This window comes from Cnephaeus nilssonii, assembly GCF_951640355.1.
Source record: "Cnephaeus nilssonii genome assembly, chromosome: 2".
Classification (NCBI taxonomy): domain Eukaryota; kingdom Metazoa; phylum Chordata; class Mammalia; order Chiroptera; family Vespertilionidae; genus Cnephaeus; species Cnephaeus nilssonii.
The window spans coordinates 48315900-48338565 of record NC_137073.1 but is presented as its reverse complement, the minus strand read 5'-3'; the positions used below and the strand labels follow the sequence as shown (position 1 = coordinate 48338565).

General features: G+C 40.2%; 1 protein-coding gene across 2 annotated transcripts in view; it reads left to right on the top strand.

Moving 5' to 3' along the window:
• KCNN2 (potassium calcium-activated channel subfamily N member 2) overlaps window positions 1–22666 on the top strand; it is a 366279-nt gene that overhangs the window by 322554 nt on the left and 21059 nt on the right. For both annotated transcript variants that reach the window (XM_079760741.1, XM_079760742.1), the window contains one exon: window positions 12116–12257. In XM_079760741.1, the coding sequence (XP_079616867.1) occupies window positions 12116–12257 (142 nt within the window). The remainder of the gene's footprint in view (window positions 1–12115; window positions 12258–22666) is intronic.

Here is a 22666-nt window from a genome sequence, read left to right as displayed (position 1 = left end):
TGAGGTACCTTGTGTTTGCCAAGCTATGCTCATCCTAATTGTTAACCTGATTTGGTAGCTGGAGGATAAAGCTAGTGTTGATCCTGTTGACTTTTACCTGCATAGCTAGCACCTGCATAGCTAGCTAGCCCTTCATCTAAGTTCACCACACAGAGGACTTTGTGCTTTTAGATCCAGCTGTTGCATTTGGCTAAGGGTTTGACTGCTATGATTCCCATTTTGTCTTTTTAATGGCAGGAAATGTTTCTGGGCTTGGAAGGCTCACCTTTGGCTAGTACAATTGAACAGGCATAGAATTTAAGAGATCATATCATTGCCATGTTGGTCGTACTGCAGAGTTGACTGACAGGCATCGCACAACTAAGCTTAAGCTCATGGGTTTGTTTGACTTTTGTAATTCTGATCCTGGGTGGCTTTCCATTGCCTGCAAGCGGCTACAGTGCGGAGGTCATTGTCCATCCAGGTTTCCCTTTGCAGTATTCTTTCTTATTGATTCCTGAATTCTCTGTGCACCAAAGTTAATCTCACCAGATTGGCAAGCTAACATTGTGATCCTTGGGGGGGAATGTCGCTGTATGTGGCATCATCGATCATTTTACCTGTGTATTTTGGGGAGCTGAGTATGTAGCCCACTTTGCTAAGAATGCACACTCTCTGCTTTGCTTCTCCAGGTGATGAACATTCAGCCCGGAAGTGTTTTTGTTAACATTTTACATTCTTAAAATACTAAAATATGAAAGATAATGAAGGAATTTTTAGTTGTTTTCCTGTTCTCATTTTTCCTTTCCCAGAGTAGTTGGAAACTTCAGTCGGAACTAGTGAAAGCTATGTGATCTATTTGTGCATGATGCTAAGCAAGGAGGGTGGTTTTTATTTTTTTAACTTGTTAGTAGGTTGGCTAGAATCAAAGCTTTTTGATTATTCATGGTTTATGTGGTGATTTTTCTTCCACCATTGTTTACATTTTTTCAAACTTTCATTTGTAGGAATTTCAACTGTTTACTCACTTTCATTATGCTCAGCCTCTCTGTTTCTTTCTTGTTACTCCACTCTCCTCTTACCTTCATTCTTTCCTGTATTCTGCTTGCATAATGTTTTTTTCTACCTTTAATAAAACATATTGTTTCAACTGCAGTTCATTTTGATTGTTTCTGTTCTGAGGACTCTACACAGTGGGGAATTGATAGGCCCTTGGTGCTGGGCTGGGTTCAAGGAAGCTCTGTCCCTGCTCTTGTTCCTCCTTCGTGAGCCGAGACTTGTGCTTTAATTCAGTGAGTGATGTGTGGCATTGCAGTAATTGACCTACGCTGGGTCAAGCAAGGTGCCATTAGTAGGCAACCTATGATTAATTTTAGAAATTAAGTGGGAAATTTAACTGGTAAACCTCGAAAGTTGTCTTCTCAGGAACTCTGCGGTCCTTCTCCTCAGCCTTGTTGAAGTCACCTTCAGCTCGGTGTCCCTGACAGCCCTCTGCACTCCTGATGTGGTGGCTCAGTTTTCGGACTCTGCTTCTTCCTCTCCGAGGAATAAAATGATGACATTCAGGAATGTTTTGCTTCCCTGGAGCATAGCCTGGAATGGGAAGTGCTGGAGGCTAAGACTTCTAAGTAGGAATTTTCATTTGCTGCACTTGGAAAATTAAATATTTAGAAATCATTTATGATAAGTGCCTACTGTCAGTGTTGCACCTTGGAGCTGGGTTGATTTGGATCACTGGGGCGTATTCAGCCCTACACAGGAGCCCTGTCAAAAGTTTCTCAGAAATACATGGTAGACACTAGACACAGATGTACCTTCCTTCCCCCACCTTCCCCCTAGGAATGGAAGTACGGGTGTTGGTGGGAGGAAGGGCACTGAAGAGGCGGGAGACCGAAATGCATAGAAAGGTTGCAAGCTTTTTTCTTTTTTTTTCATTTGGACTTCTTATTGGTGAGCATCCCTTTTGCTTCCTACTCGCCTTACTGATGCACCCTCACCCCATGGTGCTTTTGCTCTGCCAAGAGAGCTCCTGACTCACGCCTCCTGGCCCGCCTTCCTCTCTGAAGTCCTTTTGCTCTTTTACATCTGAGTGGTGCTGTGTTCATTGACAGTGAGTGACAAAGGGATGTGGGGCAGGTAGAAAGGAACAAAAAAACTAAAAGCTGCCTATGCTCGGAAAAGCCCTAACATTTGCCACCTTCTCTGTGTGCTAGAAGGTACACTCACAAAAGTAATGACTTTTCTTTGTCTACTTTTACACCATGGAGAACACAAAGGTGAGAACTGACCAAGTAGCATTTGTTTGTGTTTGTTTAATCTTTGTTGTTGAAAGGATTACATTGGTCCTTCTTTTCCCCCAATTAACCTCTTTCAGCCCACTCCCCCTCCCCAAGCCCTCACCACCCCATTGTCTGTGTCCACGGGTTGTGCATATATGCATCCAAGTTCATTGGTTGGTCTCTTCCCACTCACTCTCCCCTGCCTTCCCTCTGAGGTTCAACAGTCTATTAGCATTTGGATGGTGCTTCGTGAGCTCAATGCTCACAGCCATCCTTTGTGTATCTGGTGTGATCCTCCCGTTGGAGGAAAGGAAGGCTCAGACATTAGGACTCGCTGCTTTAGGTCACAGCGGAATTAAGAGGTGGGTCAGGACCTCTGAATCCAGAGCAGTCCTTCTGTGACTCGATCTCAGAGTAAGTAAAAAAGACCCTAACTTTTGTATCTTCAAATGTTGGTTCAATTCCAACATGGCCTAGTTAGAAAAATCCACAGGAATATTTTTTTTCTTACGGATTTAGGAAACAAAGCCTGGTCTTCGGTCTAGAAAAATCTCAGGGGGGTGAACTATGGAGACATGCTGCCACCTCAGATTATGTTAGATTGGATTCAGAATGGAGTCAGGGTCCAGACATATGCACGCATGCCTCAAGGGTGTCCCTAAGAGCGCTGCTGGGTGTAGGAGTAGCCCTGGCTTGTTTGCCTCAGCAATTACTCCTATTTCCCACATGGAGCAACACCTGCTTCCAGGTGGCCAGGAGAGGGGGCTTTCCCTTGAAGGTATTCCCAACAATGTCCCCTCTGAATCCTGACTCTGGCACTGGTCAAGCCAAACTCAGCAGAGCAGCCTTGGAGATAAACTGGTGTGGCACTGCCACCTAGTGACTGCCTGCCCCACTGCTTTTGTTGGCCTCCAGAAGGGAAGTGAACCTGTCTGCTTACTGCCACCCAGGTAGAAAATCACCGAGGGTAAGTTTTAGTAGGAAGCTTCTAAGACCACAGGCTGCCAGGCCAGTGCAGACACGCTCTAATTATTTTAGCTTATTGCAGTCAGCTGAGCCTGGCACACATTGACATGAACTATACTAAGTGTCTTTGAAAAATTGACTTTTTGGTAAGGGAATCTTGAATTCTTACTGAGCATGGCTCCATCTTTGTCTCTTGGCCGCCACCTTCCCCTTGGAGGAGCTCACAGTATGTGCAAGATGCAGGCACAGAGCAGAAGCTGGAGGAATTAGCTGCCCCAGATAATTAAAATAACTACTGGTTAGGAATTTAGTAAAGAAACAGAAGGGGAGAAAAACTTGGTCAGAAATGCTAGCCCTGGTTATTACCTTGCTCTGAAAGTTGGTATTTCTTTTATTCCCTGGGGAGTAGCAAAGGTTTGAGAATATAATTTGTCCCAAAACGCCAAGTTTTCTAGCTTCACTGCTCTCCAGATTTTCTGATGGCCAGTCCAGCGGCCCTGAGACTCTAGACCAGTGGTTCTCAATGGCGGTAGTACTGGTCATGTGGGCCATTTTGTTAATCTGTGGAGAGGTGTGGGTTTTTTGTTAGTTTGTTTTTTTGTTTTTTGCTTGTCATTCGGTGGGCCAGGGGTACTCTGTACTGCATTGCACATTCCCATTCAACAAAGAACTGTTCTGCATCCCACTCGACCGTGGTCTGACCTCCTGAACATTCTCTGTACCAAAATTTTGTTTCTAATTTTCTTCGTTTAGACATAAATCCACTTTAAATAAAAACAATGTTTTTGCTCAGTTGTAATATACACAAGTTTTATATGATGCTATAATGTATAGTGTGTGAATTAAAGGAAAACTGTCATTTGTTTATTTGTAATTTGACCAAAAGTTTTTCCCATCCCAGAAAATCCCATCAGCTATGGAAGTGCCCCTGTGACATTTGAATTGCCAGCCATCAGACTAAATTTATTCCAGTGCTTTTACATGTAGGTGCTAACCACGGAATGCTTCTTATGTCTTCCAGGTTAACCTTGCCTGAGAATTTAGATACTGAAATACAACTTATTATAAACTAGTGGCCCAGTGTGTGATATTGCGCACAGTAGGCCGCCCGTGGGAGCTGGTGGGAGGGACCCGCACCGCTTCAGGAGGGAGGCTGGAGGGAGTCACTGCCTGTGAGAGCGGGTGGGGGGAGTGGCCTAGAGTTGTTCTATGCGTGCGCAGCCTGTTGAACGGTGGTTGCTGTGATGCCGTAATGTGCAATTTGCATATTACCTCTTTATATATATAGATAGATTACTGCTGTTTTACATCTCCAAATCACAATTAAGATAGTATATTGATTTTTGTTTTATAAATCATATATATAGATAACTTACATTATCTGAATTTCATTTCAAAATATTAAAAGAGGACATTAGGTCTACTAGGATTGAGAACTGATGATTACATGGAGTTTTCCATTCAGGGGAATCTCTCATGATGGATACATACACACTGTGGTCTTTCTCCATCTCACGTTTAGGAGCCAGACTTATTACCATGGTTCTCTGACCTGGAAGTTTTCCCCTAAATCTGGGTATATTTCACTAAACCCCATTATCAAAGAGGAGCTGAACGCTGATTAGACCTTTCAGATCTTTTTATAATACTAGAGGCCCGGTGCACGAAATTCGTGCATGGGGGGGGTGTCCCTCAGCCCAGCCTGCACCCTCTCCAATCTGGGACCCCTTGAGGGATGTCCAACTGCCCGTTTAGGCCCGATCCCACTGGAATCCAGGACTGCTGGCTCCCAACTGCCCTTCCCATTTCTGTGACTATTTTCATAACTAGCAATAAGTACTTTTTAAACCCTTTCCCTTTTTCGCCCAGCCCTCCAACCTCTCTCTCAGCTGGCCACCATCAATTTGTTCTATGGGAATATATATATTATCCAGTAGTTGATGAACACTTACGTTATTTCCATATCTTATCTATTGTAAATAATGCTGCAATGGATATAGGAGTACATATGTCTTTTTGAATTAGTGTTTTGGATTTCCTCAAATACCGAGAAGTGAGATTGCTTGGTCATATGATAGTTCTATTTTTAATTTTTTGAGAAGCCTCCATACTGTTTTCTATAGTGGCTGCACCAATTTACAATCCCACCAGGAGTCCAAGAAGGTTCCATTTTCTCCCCATTCTCACCAAGTTGTTTGTTGATTTATTGATAATAGCCATTCTGACAGGTGTGAAGTAATATTTCATTATAGTATAATTTGCATTTCTCTGATTGATGATGGTGAGCATCTTTGCATATGTCTATTGGCCCTGTGCATATCCTCTTTGGAGAAATGTCTATTCAGCTTCTCTGCCCATTTTTAAATCAGATTCTTTATTGTTTTTTGTTATTGAATTGTATGAATTCTTTATATATTTTGGATATTAATCCCTTATCAGATGTATCTTTGTTGAATATCTTCCCCCTTTCTATCAGTTGTCTTTTTAATTTGTTGATGATTTCTTTCACTGTGCAAAACTTTTTAGTTTGGTTTAGTCACGTTTGTTTATTTTTTTTTATTTTGTGTGCTGATCCTTTGCTGTTCTTTTGGTGAGCTTATTATTGTACAATGAATTCATTGTAAGGTGGCTAGGTGGAAAGCTGCATTTTTTATAGAGAATTCTTGTTATTAGTATGTGATTGTCTTTTCATCGAAGCTGTTCTGTTTATCCAGAGAAAAAGTATTCTTTCTCTGTACTAGTTAATTCTAATATAGGGTTGAGAATGGGGAATAAAGAAAGGAAAATAGGAATGCTACTGTTCAGTTTGGAAACTTGAATTTATAGCCTATGTTTTCAGCCTCAAACATCTTTCTTGACCTTAGCTGTGTCCTGGGTTAGAATCTCCAGTCTATCCCTAGAGGAAAAAAACCTCTCTCTCTTGTTAATTATCTGGCATATCAGGTAGGGGAAGGAACCTGAGCATCTAATATCCCACATATTTAGATATAATCAATTCTCCTGTTTTCACCATGGGATCTCCAACTTGTGAATCTTCCATGGATTCTTTGACTATCAGTGCCTTTTAACTGGGAGTATTTAGACCATTTATATTTAATGTGGTTACAGATATTGGTAAATCAGTCCTCCTGCAGTTTGCTTTCTACTTGTCTCATCTGTTCTTTATTCATATATTTTTTTTTCTGTTTCTGCCTCCTTTTGGATTATTTCTTTATTATTCCATCACATATTCTTTATTTAGTTATCAGTTATTACTCTTATGTATTATTCTATTGGTTCCTTTAGGGTTTATAACATACCTATATACTAAGGCATATTATAACTAAATTATCAGTTTTATCTCCGCCCAAAAGTTACACCAGTACCAATTACTACAGCCTATCTTCAAGTGATTCTGTAGCACTTTAGATATAGTACTTCCACTTTTCCATCCTTGGATAGTTTTACATGCATGTACTGATCAGTTAGTACTCAGCTGGATAATCAAAACCCCTTGGTGGGTCTCTGGATCTCTCTGTGTGCAGATTTGTCCTCTCTGGTTTTTGGCCCTGTGAACTCCCCGCATTCCCAGCTCTGTCCTTCAACTTGGGGAACCCTTACTGAGTCTATCTGGTTTCCCCCATGAGCTACCTCCAGAGATTCTCATCACTTTGGTTGTTTACCATCTCTCAGGAGTCACTGTTCTTTGTTACTAGATTATGTATGTCTTGTTAACTATTGTTACAAATATTTTTTCTGGTTTTGTAGCTGTCTTAACAATATGCGTAAATCCAGTTCCTTGTTCCATCATAGCGGGAAACAGAATTCCCTGTGCACTTTCATTGTATAAAAATGTGTTATTTCTTATTCTCTTTATTTATCCTTTTCTTTCTTTTTTCTTTTCTTTTTTGTCTTGTGGGTTTATACCTCTCTTTTTATAACCTTACTACAATTTTAGTGTATTTCTGAAAAGAGAGCTGATGGTTGATTGATCCCATGCATTTAAATCCTCATAATACTTTTTACTATATAACTAAGGCTAATATTTGAGATCCGAGCTAACAATTAAGATGAGATGATTTTACCATTTATAATGCTAATAGTAAGTTTAGTAGAAAAGCACTAATGAACATAGTTTGTCAGCTATTAACCTCCAGTGTTGAATTATTTTCAAGTGTAAAAATACCATATATGTTGCATACAGATCTTGGATATAACATGACAAATTCGATTCATGTCAAACAATGGCCAAGACTCATTTCTATCCACGTTTTGTATCTATATATGTGATATTGCAGGCCTAGCATGTGGCCAAGGGCAAGTCAGTTTAAGAAAAAATGTCTTACATTGTCACACTGATTAATTAAAAACACACCAATTACCTCCTATATTCGTCTAAGCACTGTGTGAAGATACAGCAATGAAAGAGGCACAGTCTTTGTCCTCAAATTTTTTATAATTTAGAATCTAGGGGTATTCTAGATGAGCCAATTATATGTTACATGTCTTATGACCCAAGAGAACATTGATTGGTGGTGCTAGGAATATCCAAGAAGCTCCTGGCATACAAAGAGAGTACTAGTGGTCATGCTGACCAAAAGCTATGTAAAGTTTTGAGAAAGGGATCCACGAGCAGATTCTTAAAGTACAAATCAGAGCTGGGAAGATGGTTCCAGGAAGAGGGAAGTGTATCTGCAGAGAGAGCCATGGAAGAGGATGACGTCATTGCCAGCCATTAGTGTAGCCAAAGGTCCAGTTACTTATGGAAGGTACTGAGGGTGGTACAGGAGTGCTGGGCAGAGGCTGCCTCATTCAGAGGGAAGATAATCTCTGTGAATTTAAACAAATATTATGGAAAGCTGTCATATTTGTGATCTAAGAAAAGGGATAGTGGTAGACGCACAGTCAGCAATGAATGAAGAAATGAATGGAAACTAAGAAAAGGAACATTGTGCTTCTTTTAAATCCTTAAAGCTGATCTCACAGACTTTAAGTCTATGAGTCATGCAGTGCTGTAAAACAGTTCACTAAGTTTTCTCCTCAAACCCCAAAGTCCTTATTTTAAAAACTTGAGGTTATCAGGCATTTCTTGCACTAAGTTTAATCTTATTTCATGTATTTTTTACTTTATTGCTTTTAGAGAGAGAGGAAGGGAGAGAGAGAGAGAAACATTGAATTGTTGCTCCATTTATTTACCCATTCATGGTTGATTCTTGTATGTGCCCTGACCAGGGATCAAACCCTCAACCTTGGTGTATCAAGATGATGCTCTAACCAACTGAGCTACCCAGACAGGATTTATTTAATGTATTTTTAATTAAACCAGCATTCATATTGATCAGAATTGGAAATTTGTCATCCGAGTCATTTCTTTATGTCTTTCCCAGAACAGTTCTCCTTGTGGAGAGGATTGGAATAGTCTGAATAAGTGTGTCATATGAAATTCTAGAAGAAATGTTTTGAAATATTTTAACCATTGAAGTTATACATATTAATCATTTGCAATGGTGTGAATCTGACATAAATTCAAAGCCTGGCAGTGTTCTAAATGATAATCTCATGTTAATTATGTGTAAGGATTTTCTATATAATATACATGATAATATCATGTTGTTGAGTCTAATATTTATGCCTGAGTTGCCAAGAAAGAAATCTTGATTATTCTAATAGTATCTAATAAGGTCCCTAATTACCTACCTCTTCTTGACTATTCTCAACTGAGTATGTCTGAATATAACACCAACGTTATTATAAGATATTATTTTTCCATTCTGAGCTATTTTTCAGGCAAGTTTACTATTTCATAAGCAGAGAGAAAGAGAGAGAGAGAATTTACCACTGGATCCCAAATTCTAAAATATCAACTCCTAAAAGGATATTTACTTCTAATTAGGCCCTTCAATATGGGATTACAATCTCTGACCCAGTGTAATATGCTTAGCATATAATAAATATTGACTAAATGATAATTATGGCACAATACTTGACAGTGTTTGGCAAAGAGTCAAATGATGATGGAAGAAATTTGTGTATTTAAAACTCTGTATTAATTAAAGGTGAGCAACTAAAGAGGAGTCAGTTTCCCTAAATGTTTTAGTGAATGCTTTTATTTTTTTTTTAAAGCACTTACTGCTTCCAACTTTGAAAAGTAGAAGTGCTGCAGGAAGAACAGACTCCCAAACCTGTGCCCAAACTAAGATTTCCTTTGGGCCCCAGCCTTGAAGGCGCCCCCAGCGGCCTGTGTTTATATATGAGCTCTTGCACTCCTCTTTGTAGTTGCTCTACCAAAGGACAACCATGTGCCCCGCCAATTTGTTTTAGTCACTCAGGAGTAGAAATAACTTAAAGATTTCATTCAGACATGGTCACATTTTCTGTCTAGTGATTGAGAACACTGTTGAAATAGAAAGGGTGGAAGACTATGACTTTTTCAGCCATGTTTCAGATTTCCCATGTCTTCAAACATTAATGTAAAATGAGAATGAATGCAAGTCAAGAACTGAGCACATACTAAGCACTCAACAAATATTTTATATGCACCAGGAAATTAAGGCCACCAACTCTTAAATGCATCAGATCTTTATGTAAATCACGCTTTGTTAAGAAGAAACTGTCTCACAATTAAATACTGAATAGGCAGCGATTTTCAACCCGTGTATAATACCTATTTAGTCAGTGGCACTGATCTCTTTTCCCTTAGATTGTCAAAAAATAAAATAAAAAATGACAACAGCCAACACATCCAATACCCATCCAGTATGAATGAATCAGTGTATGGCAGAATTTTAGTTTATGTGTGCCATGAGACGAAAAAGGTTGAAATCACTGTAATAGGGTATGAACTCTTTTGCCTCACTTCTTTTGTATTGCCCACACCCATGCCAGGGAAGTTCATTCCCTGTTTTAGGCAACTGCCTAATGAGGAATACTCTAGACAGAGCCTCAAGGTCATGAATGGGTTAGAATCCAAAGCTTACATCTAAGGGTCTTGTTTGAAATGAAAACCACATTCTGCCATGGAAGCCCCATTACACAGGCCTGGCAGACTCCCAGAGCAGTTCACAGAGCCTGTGAGCTCATATTGTAGCTCAAGGATAGCATGGACCACATCACCCTACTCGTATGTACCTGTTATTAAACAGGGGAAATGCACTTACTTATCTTCCTGGAAAGCTAGAAATACCTCTTGGCCTCCTTCTTGGTAATGAAAGTCTCTCTACCAAGCCATTCTGGGAGAGGGGAGTCCACAGCTAGGACATGATGGCAGTCCCTGGGGTAGAATGGTGGAACACTCTGTCCTTCTGCAACCAGAAACTCTCAGGATGCTCATCAGCAAGGGTTGGTTTTTCTTTCAGAAGATACAGTGATTGCTTTCTCTCTTACTTACTCTGGGAATCTACCACTCTGGACAGGTTTTCTCTTTCCCTAGACCAGAGTAGCATGAAATACTATTTCTTAGCTTCTCTTACTTATTTGGGAAAAACAAAGGTACAGAAGTAATAAGCATGGGTCTTTCTGTATCCAAAAACAGCAGTAAGATCCACTAATACTACAGAGGAAAGCCCATATTCTATGAACCTTCTAAACTTCTGGTTATAGCAGCAGGAGCCTTGCCATTAACTGAAGGACAGGGGGAAAGACACAGAATCCATAGGCCCAGTGTAGGTTGTATGTGGGGTCAAGCCTGGGCTCAGGCCAGGGGGCAGCCTCCTTACCAGATAGCTCTGGCAGCACAGTGAGCCAAATCAAAAGGCAGGACTGAGTGCATGCAAGCCAGGAAGTTATTGGAGATGATCAGATTGCGTTAAGAACAAGAAACGAAAAAAAAGTCCTCCGCACTGGCATCTGAAAGCTGGGCAGGAAGGGTGATCCATACAAGAAGTGGGGTGATGAGCAAGAAAGGCCTTTAGTGACCAGAGTCTGGGGTCTGACTGTCATGGAGACAAAAGAAGGCCACTTTGCCCCATGACTTCATAGAACATGCATGCAGAGCACGTTCTTCTAGGAAACAACCCAGAGGTGGTACGCAGTGGATGGCAGTGTCCACAGGGTGGACCAGGTTACTGTTTAGTATTGCTAATTCACGCAGAACGTTATAGGATATGTTTCTGAAATAAACACTTTCCTCCTCACTAGAAAAACTTGATACTTCAGAGAATAATCAGGATAAACTGCATCCCTTCCCTCACTGTAACTCCGTGTGTGCAACTATTAAGGCAACAGCTTTTATTAAGCTCTGGTTCTTAGCAGGGACTCTGTGATCAAAGGTACAGTTTTTGTACAGCGAGTGCAGGACCTCCAGGTCAACAGTTCAGCATAGTCCTAGGATGGAGAAATACACAGGATATTGAGGGAGAAATACACATGATACTGTGATGAAGAAATACACAGGAGGGAGCTGGGACAAGAGTAGATAGAAAGGGTCCCACTTGAATGTCTATTGAAAAATGACTAAAAGTAGGCCAATTAGGGAAATTAAGTTTGCAAAGGACACTCTAAGCAAAGGGAACAGCATGGCTCCTTCTGTTACAAAGGTGTGGATTGATATTGAGCAGCTTCATATTAACCTATAAGTCGCACACACCAGTGAGCCTCAAGTAATGATGAGATATTACCAAGGGCCAGGGCAGGGCTCAAGGATAAATATGTATTTATCAACTTACACCAGTGAGAAAATAGCGTTTTATATTTTACAGTTTCTCTTTCAGATTATTTTTAAAGTTGCAGAACATCCTGATGTCCTTAAGATTGCATAGGTGGAACCTCAAATTTATAATCGAGAGCTTTGAAAACCTCTTACTAGAGCAGTTTATAGAAGATACTTAGTGAATTAATTGAATTGAATCAAACTGGCCTTAGCAACCACAATGTAGATTAATTATAAAGGCCTGGCTTTGTTTGCTATTTTTCAGGTACCATGATCAACAGGATGTTACTAGCAACTTCCTTGGAGCAATGTGGTTGATATCAATAACTTTTCTCTCCATTGGTTATGGTGACATGGTACCTAACACATACTGTGGGAAAGGAGTCTGTTTGCTTACTGGAATTATGGTAAGTGTCTTTTTACTTTCCATCTCTTTTATTTATACTCAAGAAGGCACTTAAACTGTTGGGTCAATGTGCAGAAATCATTGTAAGCTATTTGGGTTCCCAAGCAGGGAATCCATGTAATAAATCAGTTCTGTGTTGGGAGAGGACATCAGTTTGGATCTTATTCTTCTCATCATGCAGCTCTACTGAGGACATAGAGTTCCTAGATTGCTCTTTGTGGGCGGTGCACTAATTTGATGAACAAAATATCTTAAAGTTACAGCTTCAGAGTCAGAATGTTCTTTGTGTAAGTCTGGGTTCTGCTATTTCCTGCTAGCTGTGTGAACTCGAGTAAGTTTCTCTTCTTTGAGTCTTACTTTCCTCATTTGTAAAATGTGAATCATAATAAGAATCTTGAAGTGTGTCAAAAGGGTTAAAGAATTACATGACATTTTATCAGTTAGATTAGATTAGATTTATTATTTTAACAAATATTTGTTGAGTGCCAGGCACTGGCCCATATACTGAAAATACAGCAAAAAAAGACAGAAACTGTTCTTGCCCTGCCTTCTTGAAACATGTAGGGGAAGAACCTGCACGTAAAATAATTCTATCTAATAAAAAAGTAATATGCAAACTACCATCACTCCGCTACATCCACAAGCCACGCCCATCAGCCAATCAGGAGCGAGTATGCAAATTAACCAAACCAAGATGGCTGCAGCCACAGAGCAAGCAGGAGGCTTGGGTTTCCCCAGCAATGGAGGAAGCCAAGCTCCTGCAGCCATGGCCTGCCTTGGTCTCCGCTCAAGGCTACAAAGTTTCAATTGTAGAAGATAAATAAATCCCAGATACCAGAGCCTCCGCTTGGGTCGTCAGGGGGCGTGGCCGGCCTGCAAACTACCACAGGCCCCACGCCCAGGCCACCCCCCATCCCAAGGGAACCCCCACCCTGATCCGGGACACCCTTCAGGGCAAACCAGCCGGCCCCCACCCGTGCACCAGGCCTCTCTCCTATCTAATAAAAGAGTAATATGCAAATTGACCATCACTCCAACACACAATATGGCTGCCCCCATGTGTCAAAGATGGCTGCCCCCATGTGGACACAAGATAGCCAGCAGGGGAGGGTAGTTGGGAGGGAGCAGGCCTGCAAAGGAGGGCAGTTGTGGGCAATCAGGCCAGCAGGGGAGGGCAGTTGGGTGGGACCAGGCCTACAAGGGAGGGCAGTTGGGGGCGATCAAGCCTGCATAGGACGGCAATTAGAGGTGACCTGGACAGCAGAGGAGGGAAGTTGGGGGCAACCGAGCCTACAGGGAATTGCAGTTGGGGGGGACCAGGCCTGCAGGGGAGGGCAGTTAGGGGTGACCAGGCCTGCAAGGGATGGCAGTAAGGGGTGACCAGGCCTGCAGGGGAGGGCAGTTATGGGCAAACAGGCTGGCAGGGGAGTGGTTAGGGGGTGATCAGGCTGTCAGGCAGAAGCGGTTAGGGGCAATCAGAAAGGCAGGCAGGCGAGCAGTTGGGAGCCAGCAGTCCTGGACTGTGAGAGGGATGTCCGACTGCCCGTTTAGGCCTGATCCTAAACGGGCAGTCGGACATCCCTTGAGAGGTCCCAGATTGGAGAGGGTGCAGGCTGGCCTGAGGGACACCCCCCACCCCGTGCACGAATTTTGTGCACCGGGTCTGTAGTTAACAAATAATTGTTAATCACACTTGTGACAAATATATGAGGAAGTAAAGCTCAGAGAAATAGATCTCCATGAAGTTGCCTTTTAAATTTTCACTGAGGTGGGAAAGGGGGGTAGCCAGGCAAAGGGGGAAGAAGGAAGGGCATTCTGGAAGAAGAAATGGTTTATTTGAAGATAATGAGGCAAGGAGGAGTACGATACATTTGAACAAGTTTACTAGGCCAGGAGTGTGCACAGTAAGTGGGAAAATATCAAGGCATGAGGGTGGGGACAGATCTTGTGGGATCACCTGAGAAAGGTGTGCTGCCTGGAGTGGCCACTGTTCATCAGGGATGCCTAGCAGGCTCAGATACCTCCCTTGCCCCTTACACATATACTATTTGTGTTAGATATATGACAATTGTAGGCTAACACACCATCTAAAATTTATTAACGTGATATGAACTCTTAAATGTTTAAGCCAGAGGTAGTTTCAAATTATTGCACCATTTTGAGTGACTTAGATTCTTCTTATCTGCTTTTGATTATAGCAAAGAGTGTTATCTTGATATTTGTTTGGTTTCTGCCTACACAAGGAAGGGAACTGCTAAGGCAGGAAATTCCCAGAATTTCTGAGGCTAGACATTCCTGCCCACTCCCACATGATGGCTTTTGAATGGTGGCCAGGGCAGCATGTACCCTCCCAGCAGCTGCCCAAAGGTTGTTCCAAGAGTCAGAACTAGCTACGAGGACTGAGTCTATGGCATCGAGAGGTGGGAACAGTCTTCTCCCACTTGGTAGTATTGAACTGGGAAAAGGCAGCTGGCAGTGAAAATAAAATCCAGTTCCAATGTTAAGGTCACACGTAGTAACAAGATGACCATTCCAAGTCCCAATTGTGGAAAATATGATTTGGGGTCATAATTTAACTGTAAAAATAAAATTACAGTTTTGTGAATTTTAGAGAACTTTTATTTCATTACAATTGTTATGGTCCATTGTGTTTACTATTGGATTATTTCCTGAAAAGATAACATTTTATTATATAGTACTAGAAGCCCGGTGCACGAAATTCATGCACGGTGGGGGTTGTCCCTCAGCCCAGCCTGTACCCTCTCCAATCTGGGACTCCTGGAGGGATGTCCGACTGCCCGTTTAGGCCCGATCCTGGTGGGATCGGGCCTAAACGGGCAGTCGGACATCCCTCTCACAATGCAGGACTGCTGGCTCCCAACTGCTTGCCTGCCTGCCTTCCTGATTGCCCCTAACCGCTTCTGCCTGCCAGCCTGATCACCCCCTAACCACTTCGCTGCCAGCCTGGTTGATGCTTAACTGCTCCCCTGCCAGCCTGTTTGCCCCCAACTTCCCTCCTCTGCCAGCCTGGTCACCCCTAACTGCCCTCTCCTGCAGGGTTGATCACCTCCAACTGCCCTCCCTTGCAAGCCTGGTCCCTCTCAACTGCCCTCCCTTGCAGGCCTGGTCCCTCACAACTGCCCTCCCTTGCAGGCCGGGTGCCTCCCAACTGCCCTCTCCTGCTGGCCATCTTGTGGTGGCCATCTTGTGTCCACATGGGGGCAGGATCTTTGACCACATGGGGGCAGCTATATTGTGTGTTGCAGTGATGATCAATCTGTATATTACTCTTTTATTAGATAGGATAGAGGCCTGGTACAGGGTTGGGGGCCAGCTGGTTTGCCCTGAAGGGTGTCACAGATAAGGGTGGGGGTTCCCTTGGGGTGTGGGGCGGCCTGAGCTAGGGGCCTGTGGTGGTTTGCAGGCCGGCCATGCCTCCTGGCAACCCAAGGGGAGGCCCTGGTATCTGGAATTTATTTTCCTTCTACAATTGAAACTTTGTAGCCTGGGGCGGCAGCCATTTCTGGGGCGGCAGCCATTTCTGTGGCAGTTAATTCACCTTCTACAATTGAAACTTTGTAGCCTTAAGCGCGTGAGCCCGGCCAGGGTGTGCGGAAAGCTTTGCTTCCCCTGTTGCCGCCGGCAACCCTGGCCTGCTCTCTCAAGCTCCATTCTGCCACCATTTGTTTGAATTTACCTTCTATAATTGAAACTTTGTAGCTTGAGTGGAGGCTTAGGCCTGCAACGGCTATGGAAAGCTTGGCTTGCTCTGTTACCTGGGAAACCTTGCTCTCTGTGGCCGTAGCCATGTTGGATTGGGGTTAATTTGCATACTCGCCCTGATTGGCTGGTGGGCGTGGCTTATGTAGTGGAGTGATGGTTAATTTGCATATTACCATTTTATTAGAGAGGATAATGCTTTGGAAAATAAAATTTGCATGGATATATTTTTGGAGGGTCCATAACAAGCCCAGAAGAGACAAGAATGATGCTACTTATAAAAAATAGAACCAATAATTGCAGTATCCGACCCCCCCCCCCCCGACCCCCCATGCTTTTTAGAAACAACTTTCTTGGTGTTCTTTTTTGGCAAGATGTCCCTCACTTTATTTTTGAATTAGGTATGAGTCAGGATTTGTGCAAACAGCCTCATTTGCCATGGGATCAGAGCCAAATTTAAAGTTAAGTTTGCCAGGATCTTGTGGTACTTTTATCTTTCCTCTGTTTTTTTCTTTGTCCTTAATGTCTCAAGAACAGTTCCTTCAAAATTTCATCTGACAGCACAAATCTTTTGAGTGCTTGAACTACTTCCTTACTTAGGTTTTACTAGTAGTCTTACTTTGTTTTGAAAATAGAAGTTATAAGCAAAAGCAATCTTAATTGATACGGGCAGAAAAATGTTATGTGCAGTTAAATTTACAGTGATGTGGTCCTGTCTTCTAAGCTCATGGTGAAACAGTCCTTCACTCCTTGGGCTAAGGAGCTCATCCCATCCCCCTCATAAAGAATAGACATTTTCCTAATTGACCCATCAAAGATCATTTGCGTGTTTTTAGAGAAATGCAATAATCTTTGACTAGCCTATTTGAAATACTGTATAGAGTTGGATTGTCTCTATCCCTGAGCCAAAACATGGAGACAAACAGTCTTCTGGGAGTTGACTCTATTCCATATAATTTCCTGGGGAGCAAGAGCTTACAAATGGAGGTTACCTAGAAACTAGTATGGAGAGTATTGGCTGACAGTATGGATTTCTAAAAAAAAATAATTTTTTTTATAGTTCATACAAAGGTTAGTTTCCTTTAGATGAAATAGATTTGTTTTATCAGACAAATGTTGTTTGCTTTTGTTTTCAGGAACTTTAAATAGCAGTTTATCACTTTTGAATTATCTAAGCCAGATAGGACTTGTTTTTATTTCTAGCGTTTTTTGGGGTATTTTTTGCCTATTCCCCCTTGGACTTTTGCAGTGCATGTTTAGGTAAAATGTGTATTGTCAGAGTTCCCATGAGTCATCTCTCTGTCTCTGTCTCTCTCTCTCCTTGTGCCCTTTAGTTTAGTAAATTGTGAAAAAGAAATTCAATTTACAACACTCCTGAGAGAGGCCAGGGTAATTCCTGAATCCTCTTGTATATTTTTTCTGAAGTGCCCTGTGTCTTTGTGCTTTTACATTTAGATTTTCTCATCCTCTCATTTATGAAATTTTGATAGAATTTATACCTTTGTGTGTTTTTTTCACTTTGGAGTAAAATACAATTGATCTAAATGCTAATACCTACAGAGCTTTCCCATTTCAAAAATGTACATGTAAAGAAATTAGCTCTGCTACTTTTCTTCATATAGCTAATAAAAGTAATGAATTATTTCTTAGCATCATCGTAGATGTTCATATTTCATTAGTAAAACTCAAAATTAAATTGTAATTTAATAGTTTTAAAGCTTAATTTGTGCCATGAGTTATATTCTGTGGAGCCAAGGACATTAATATTAACCTGCAGTGCTCTGAGCAAAAATGTATTGCTAAACCATTAGGAGAGAGTTTTACAGAATATTTCTAAAAAGAAACAAACGGCCTTATCAAAAATAACCTCTTTTCACCTGAAATGTAAATTGTGAATCCAAATACCATTGAAAATCCAAGACCATCATGCTAAGCTTTTCTTATAATTTTTAGGTTGTGTTTATAATTTTATACATAGATGATAATGGAAATACTAAGATAAGTGTATCTTAAATACTGAATGCTTTCACAGAAATTCCATTGTGATAGATAAAACAAGGCAAGAATAAATGTTCCTTTTACCAAGACTAACCTACTTAAGAAACAAAGATCTCTTCCTCTCTCCTGGATTTAAAAACATAGGATTTTGCCTAATAGACCAAGTCTCTCATTAACCTTCAAGAAAAAGCCATAAAGGTTGTATTTACCTCTTCTTTTCCTGTTTCTTCTATCTTTCCTCTCTTTAAGAAGGTACCAAGGACTTGAAGATTTATTATTGTGAATGTCATGATAACCTGTGATAGGCTCAATTTTAAGGTAGTAGGCAACTAACATTGTTCCAGCATGGTGTCTTAGCTTTCTGTGAGCAGCGGGTAGTTGCTCAGTATCTCCAACTTTATAACAGAGAAAGTAATTGTTTTGCTTAACACTTAAAAAGTTATCCTATCTACCATTTTATATTTGTACATAGGTATAAAACATGTTGAAAGTTTTAGTTTTTCTTATCTATAAATATACAGGGTGGGGCAAAAGTTTACAACTGTGAGTGAGTATACAAAAGAGTTTATTCTTAATATTACTAATTATTGCATTATTCTCCACACAAACTGTAAACCTACTTTGACCCCCAACTTGTGTATGATATTTCAAGTGTATAGCCTCATTGGTAAGAGTAATTTTTTATTCTCCTTCTGTAAAATTATAGCAGCTCTTACCATATAGGTATGGATGATAGAATTCTTTGGCATAATTATCTTTAAATATAGAGTAATATCTGCCCATTCTTCGGGACACAGATGATCTGATAAGCAGACCTCTAAAGTGATCTATAAACCCCTAGACATGTGTGATTTAGACTTTCTGCTACTTTCTGTCTTTGCTTTTAAGAATTTTTTCCTCTGCCAGTGGGGGTAGAGAAAGTAGACTACAGCCAGTCAGCCTGGGTGTTGCATGTGTGAATAAGCAAGAAAAAAATAGAAAAAGAAAAGGAAACCCAGGGTCTTTTTTACATGTCTTATACAATTTGACATGAGGTGGTTAATCCCAAATAGTAATTTGGAAGAGGTTATTTTACTTTTTGTTTTGGGCTTTCTCTGGTGTGTTCATTGAATCTCATCGAATAAAATCCAGTGAGGAGAGAGTATCTTTAAGTTATTATAATAGCTTCTGTTCTGTGCAGAGCTGCAGCAGAGGAGGGTGGGCCTTTGCAGACTTAAGGCTCAATTCCCCACCAGTGCCCTAAGCAGACCTTCTCTTCTCCCCTCGGGAATGTCTGAGGGAATATGACAGCTGCTTTCTTCCAGGTTCAGGCACGTGTAGCTGGGAGTTGTTGTGGCCTTCTAGCATTTGACTTGTTTGTACAAATCCACCTAATTTTTCTAAACTGTCAGCATATTTACTTGGCAGAGCTGCCCTTCCTATCTCTAAAATACATATGTTCACTTTAACATTGTTGCTTATAAGGAGAGATAAACCTAGGGATTACTCATTACTGATGACCAGTTTTATGTGGCACTTCCTTCTTTCCTGGGCCAAAGAACATAAATGAGCTGAACAGGCAAATAACTAAAGATTTGGGTTTCCCAAGCCCAGGTTTTATCACTGAATTAAAAAACCACACATATCTCCTCCCCTTCGCCTTAATATAAGGACATTTGAGTTGATCTCTACCCTCTTATCAACAAATATCAACTTGTATTTGAAGACCTTCAGAGGTAGGGCATGAGGGAATTTGTCTTCAAAATACCCTTGAATGTTGTTTATATTTATGACCTACAGAGATCTTGCAAAACTCTAATGGGATATAATATTAAAGCTGAGTGTTGTATAGAATTTTATTTGCCAGAATTGTTTTACATAGTTTTATGAGAGAATAATTATACATGTCAGGCAGATGCAGTGAAAATGTATTTATTGCTCCAGGATATTGTGTCAGTCAACCCCAGGGACAGAAAAACGGGCAACAGTTGCAAATACTCATTTTACCTTTTGTTTGGAGGACAAGTTGATATTTTAAAATGAAATTTAATCTTAAAGTTATTTAATTAATTTAGGTGTATATTAAATAAAAAGCATACTTTTTTCAAATTAACTATGAGCAATTTTAATTACTGAGAGCCTAATAAATTGGCTATCAAACAAGTTTGATCTTTTAGGAGGCATTGTACATAGGAAGATAATTAATTTAATGCTGGAAATATTTTGAACATTATCATTTTTTAGCAGTCATTCTCTGGAGTGAGAATTCTGGAATTTCCAAAAATATTGTTAAATCTTTTCCAGATATCATTTTTCAGTGTGTTTTCAAAAAAAAAAATCGCTATTTTTCAGTTACAGTTTACATAAAACTTATTAGTTTCAAGTGTACAATATAGTGCTTAGACATTTATATAACTTACAAAGTGATCACTCTACAAAGTCTAGTACCTATCTGATATCATACATAGTTATTATATTATTGACTATATTCCCTGAACCTGTTTTTATAACTGGTAATTTGCACTTTTTAATCCCTTTACCTTTTTCACCCATACCTGCATCCCACCTACCCCCAGTCCTGGCAACCATCAGTTTGTTTGATTCCACATATAAGTAAAATCATATGGTATTTGTCTTTCTCTGTCTGACTTATTTCACTTAGTATAATACCCTCTAGGTCCATCCATGTTATCACAAATGGTAAGTTTTCATTCTCTATTGTATAAAGGTACCACTCCTTTATCCATTTGTCTACTGATGGACACGAGTTGTTTCTGTATCTTGGCTATTATAAATAATGCTGCAGTGAACATAGGGATGCTATCTTTTCAAATTAGTGTTTTGAATTTCTACAGATACTCAGCCATGGTATTGTTGGGTCATATGGTAGTTCTATTTTTAATTTTTTTTTTAGGCATCTCCATACTGTTCTCCATGGTGTCTGTACTAATTTGCAATCCCTCCAACAGTACAACAGGGTTCCCTTTCCTCCACATCCTTGCCAACACTTGTTGATTTTAGCCATTCTGACAGGTAGAAAGCAATATCTCCTTGTGGTTTTAATTTGCATTTCCCTAATGATTAGTGATGTTGAGCATCTTTTCATATGTCTATTGACCTTCTGTATGTGGTCTTTGGAGAAATGTCTCTACAGGTCCTCTGACCATTTTTAATAGGATATTTTGGGGTGTTTTTCTGGTGCTCAGTTGTATGAGTTCCTTATTTATATTTTGGATATTAACCCCTTATCAGATGTATCATTGATGAATATCTTCACCCATTTCATTATCTGTCTTTTCATTTTGTTGATGGTTTCCTTCCCTGTGCAAAACTTTTTAGACCCATTGGTTTTGGTTTTGTTTTCCTTGCTTGAGGAGACATATCCAAAAAGAAATTATTAAGAGCAGTGTTAAAAAGCTTACTGGCTATGGTTTGGGTCTTACGTAAGCCTTTAATCCATTCTGAGTTTATTCTTATATATGATGTAAGAAAGTGATCCAGTTTTCCTAAGAGCATCCACTGAAGAGACTGTCTTTACCCTATTGTATGTTCTCACCTCCTTTGTCAGAGGTGAAGTGACCAAATGGGCTTGGGTTTATTTCTGGGCTCTCTTCTGTTCCATTGATCTACGTGTCTGTTTTTATGATAGCGCCATGCTATTTTGATTACTATGGCCTGTACTATAATTTGATATCAGTCAGTATGCTATTAAAGAAATGTCCCTTTTCTATAGGGTTGTAGTCTTAAGTTATGATCCCTGGAAGTATTTGTAGGATCTGCATAACCAAGTGATCTAAAGTAAAAATATCACTTCTTTGAATTTTTGAAATATTATGTGATAGATGATCTTGGGGAAACGAGGGACCAACATGACTTACAATTTCAGTGTTATGATGGAGGAGAGTACTACATTTTAATTTGGCAATATAAAAGGTGTCCAAAAAATGTATACACATTTTAACAGTTGATAGCTCAATTTTAAAAATTAAAAGCATTGTAATAAACACTGCCTTCATAATTATTCAAAGTATACATATACATTTTTGGGGGAGACACCCTACATAAGACTCTCTAGGTGCTGGGGTCAAATATGCTGTCTGATTATCAGTTCACTTTGGTGTGGCATAGGGTAATGAGCATTAATAACTATATTTTCTAAGGACAAGGCCTCTTCCCTACCCTTCCTCTCCCTCTTGCAATATCTAATTTGTTAGAAAGATGATTTAAAAAAAAGATATGTTTTCCTTGACTAGTTTAATATATTGTCTTCATTTCATTTTTGGTGGCCTGAGCATCTTGAAGTGGCAGGTTAGTGATTTGCTTAGCTTTTCCTGAGAACATAAGTGAAATGGGAGACCAGTAATCAGGATACATTTTCTGACTTTGCTGAAAGGAATATGACTCATCTTGTTAAGGCATACGGGGATCTTCATTTCATAACATATGTTAGCCCCAACTGTTTCTGTACCCATTGTGATGATGACAAGCTTTGGAAAAAATGTTATGAAAGCATATTTACTTGCATTCTTATTCACTTTATGAAACAAAATGGTCATGGAAATTAACACTGAGTGGACATTAACATCATACCATTACTTAAATTACTATAATAATTAATGTATTGGCAGGAATTTACCTTGAACCTAGAAAGCTTTGGAGGTGAGCCAGTTTTGCATAACTAAAAGAGTGAGTTATTTTGAAACCCAATTCTAT